We start from the raw sequence: 3039 nt of genomic DNA on the forward strand, positions 1-3039 counted from the left end.
TGAACCTCATAATTCAAGCTGATAAAGATTAATAAGTATTTGATATCTGATGTAAAGTAAGAAATGACATGTGAAACAATGGCTGACTATCATGCTTACCTTAATTTTTCTCAACCGTGTACTGAAAGTGAGCAGGATCGTTGCATTGCTTTTCACATTATTGGTTCTTATAACCGTTTAATACATTGTTCATGCCTGAGGTTGTCTTGTCATAGTTGATGTTGTCTATAATCACCTCTACTAAAACTATGATGAATCTTATTCCAGATGTAACACATTAGTCTGGACTGTTTATCTGATCTTGTTAATCAGCAGTTCAACACAATTCACTGTATCCTTCTCTAGATATTGCTTTGATGCATTCAGGGTAGATTTTAAAGTTTTTCATACTGTTGATGCTCCTATATAAAGTATAAACCACTAACTGATCATCTTTTGTGTGCCAGGACTATTACTTCTACAATGATGACAGTGGAGTACAACAATTATTTGGGAACCCACAACTGTGAAGACTTGAGTTGAGATTATTTGGTTGACAAGTATATCATTAGAATTCTTCAACTTACCTACCATTCCTCTTCCTCCTGCCTGTAAACTGAAAGCATGCAAGTTGCTGCCTGTTGACCTCACCCCTCTCCTTTTGTACCAATGTTTAAATTCTTACGTCGTTTAATGTTCTGGTCGAATTTGAATTGTAAATTTAATTTTTTTTTTTTTACGGAAAATGATTTGTAGAGGCGGTTGGTACTGTAGCCGCCCCTATAAATAGATCTGTAGGGGTGGCTGGTGTTCCCAGACCGCCCCTATAAATCGATTTGTAGGGTTGATCTAGGAACCGCTCCTATAAATACATGATTTATAGAGATCCTTACGTAGTAGCGGCTGAGCAAACAGCCACTTCAGAGCCTCTGGAGCCGCCCCTAAAAATCATATTCTAGGTAGTGGACGTCGAGCTCGGCGCTGCGCTGGCGCTAGCCGACATGGCTGCAGGCAGTAATGCCGTGCAGGCGCAGGCGACGGCGCGGCTGCACACGCCCCAGGAGATGACCGACGACGAGGAGATGTCGAGCACGAGGCTGAGCCTCCAGCTCGGCAGGGTCGGGGTCAAGCAGTCGCCGTCCTGCCCCAGCAGCTCCAGCGCCGCCCGCCCGCCGTCGGCGCCGGCGCCGGCGCCCGGTGCTGCTCATCACGGGCCCAGGCCACGGCACATGCTCACCGAGGTAATAACTAGCTAGCCGCCGGCGACGTACTAGTCGTTGCCGTTAGTTTTAGTTGTGCGATTGGTTGTGCCGGCCGGCTGTCGATCTGATGGGTCGTCGATCATCTGGGTGCAACAATTGTTTCAATTTCAGGCGGAGGAGGAGAAGCGGCTGCGGCGTGTGCTCGCCAACCGGGAATCGGCGCGGCAGACCATCCTCCGCCGTCAGGTGATGTGATGCCCATCTCCATCTTCGCGCGCCATGATCCGGTGCTAGCTAGCTCTGCAGAATTCACAATTCAGTCTAGCTGCTACACGCCAGTAGTGTGCATGCATGCAAGAACAAAAAAGCTACTCCCTTGCTAAAATTCAAGCTCGCTGGTTTAATTTGGTTTGCTATTTGTTTCTAGGCGATTCGAGATGAACTGGCAAGGAAAGTTGCAGACTTGTCGTCACAGAACGAGACCATGAAAAAGGTGAGCGCTCAGATCTGACGCTAGCTACGTTGGTGTTTGATTCATGCTTCGTGGTCCCATCAGCATATGCAGTATTAAATATAGACTAATTACGAAACTAATTGTACAGTTTGCGACTAATTTGCGAGACGAATCTTTTAAGCCTAATTGGCCCACGATTTAACAATATGGTGCTACAGTAATATATGCTAATAACAGGTTAATTAGGCTTAATAAATACGTTTTGTGGAGTACTGAGGGATTTTATAATTTGCTTTTTTATTAGTATCTAAACACCCCATGCGACATCTACATATGATATCTTCTAAATTTTAGTCACCGGATCAAACTGATCCACCCCCACCTCTACTAAGTATCTTTCGTGTACCAACGGATTGGCATGTTATATATGGGCGTATGTGTAAAATTTTGTGTTTATAAATATATACGCAGGAGAAGGACGTGGTGATGAAGGAGCATCGTTCACTGAAAGAGACGAACGAGCAGCTGAAAGCGCAGGCACACCACCTCTCGCTTTCGCTATTCTAAGCATAGAATAATGGACAGATTTCCTCCTTGTAAACCCACCCACGGCTTAATATAGTATCGTTGTTAGGCCAAACAAACAAAACAGGGGCCTAGCATGTTCCAAAAGAAAAAGCATGCACTTACTCTCTGTCTATCTATTTATCTATCTATCCTCCAGTTGTTCACTTGCAAGCTAGCCACATGGCCGCCCTTCACTGGGTCGTAACATCGTAGGGTCAGTGCCGTACACCTAGCCAAGTTGGTAACTGTTTCGGCTGTGCCTTCCTCTGACATCTGTATGGATGACCATGGCTGTTTCTATAAATGTATAGAGAGAGTACCGTATATATATCCTTACTTTTGTCCACTGTGAGCACCGCGTTTTGTACGCGGCCTGCACGTATATACATCTCAATTCATATACGTTGGTGTGGATTGAGATGAAAATTAAATCAAGTTTTACTTTCAGTAAATACATATACATCCAAAGGGGGTAATGATGACCTATATCGCGACGCGAGCGATTGTGTTGTGTGGCCATTGGCAAAGACGTATTTCCTCAGCTCCTTCATCTTCTTAAAAGGAGTGCACGACTCACTCTTTACAAGTTAACCAATTTGATTAAGTTTATTTAAAAATAATATTTATGGTACTAAATAAGTATTAGTATACTCCCTTTATCCATAAAAGAATATAATTCTCGTTTTTTTAGAAGTTAAACAGTTTACAATTTGACTAAATTTATATAAAAAGTATTAACATTTATGGTACAAAATAAGTATCATTGTATTCGTTATAGGATATATTTTCATAATAAATTTATTTGGAGACATAAGCGTTAATACTATTTACTATAAA

General features: G+C 42.7%; 1 protein-coding gene across 1 annotated transcript; it reads left to right on the top strand.

Annotated features, from left to right (window-relative positions):
- Positions 1–893: 893 nt before the first annotated feature.
- On the top strand, positions 894–2538 carry LOC136505993 (light-inducible protein CPRF3-like). Its single transcript, XM_066501117.1, has 4 exons — positions 894–1220; positions 1353–1427; positions 1609–1674; positions 2107–2538. Exons 1-4 carry the CDS (start codon positions 981–983, stop codon positions 2200–2202), a joined length of 477 nt encoding a protein of 158 aa, XP_066357214.1. The 5' UTR covers positions 894–980; the 3' UTR covers positions 2203–2538.
- Positions 2539–3039: the final 501 nt, after the last annotated feature.

The sequence above is a fragment of the Miscanthus floridulus genome, chromosome 14 (assembly GCF_019320115.1).
Source record: "Miscanthus floridulus cultivar M001 chromosome 14, ASM1932011v1, whole genome shotgun sequence".
In the NCBI taxonomy this organism is placed as follows: Eukaryota; Viridiplantae; Streptophyta; class Magnoliopsida; order Poales; family Poaceae; genus Miscanthus; species Miscanthus floridulus.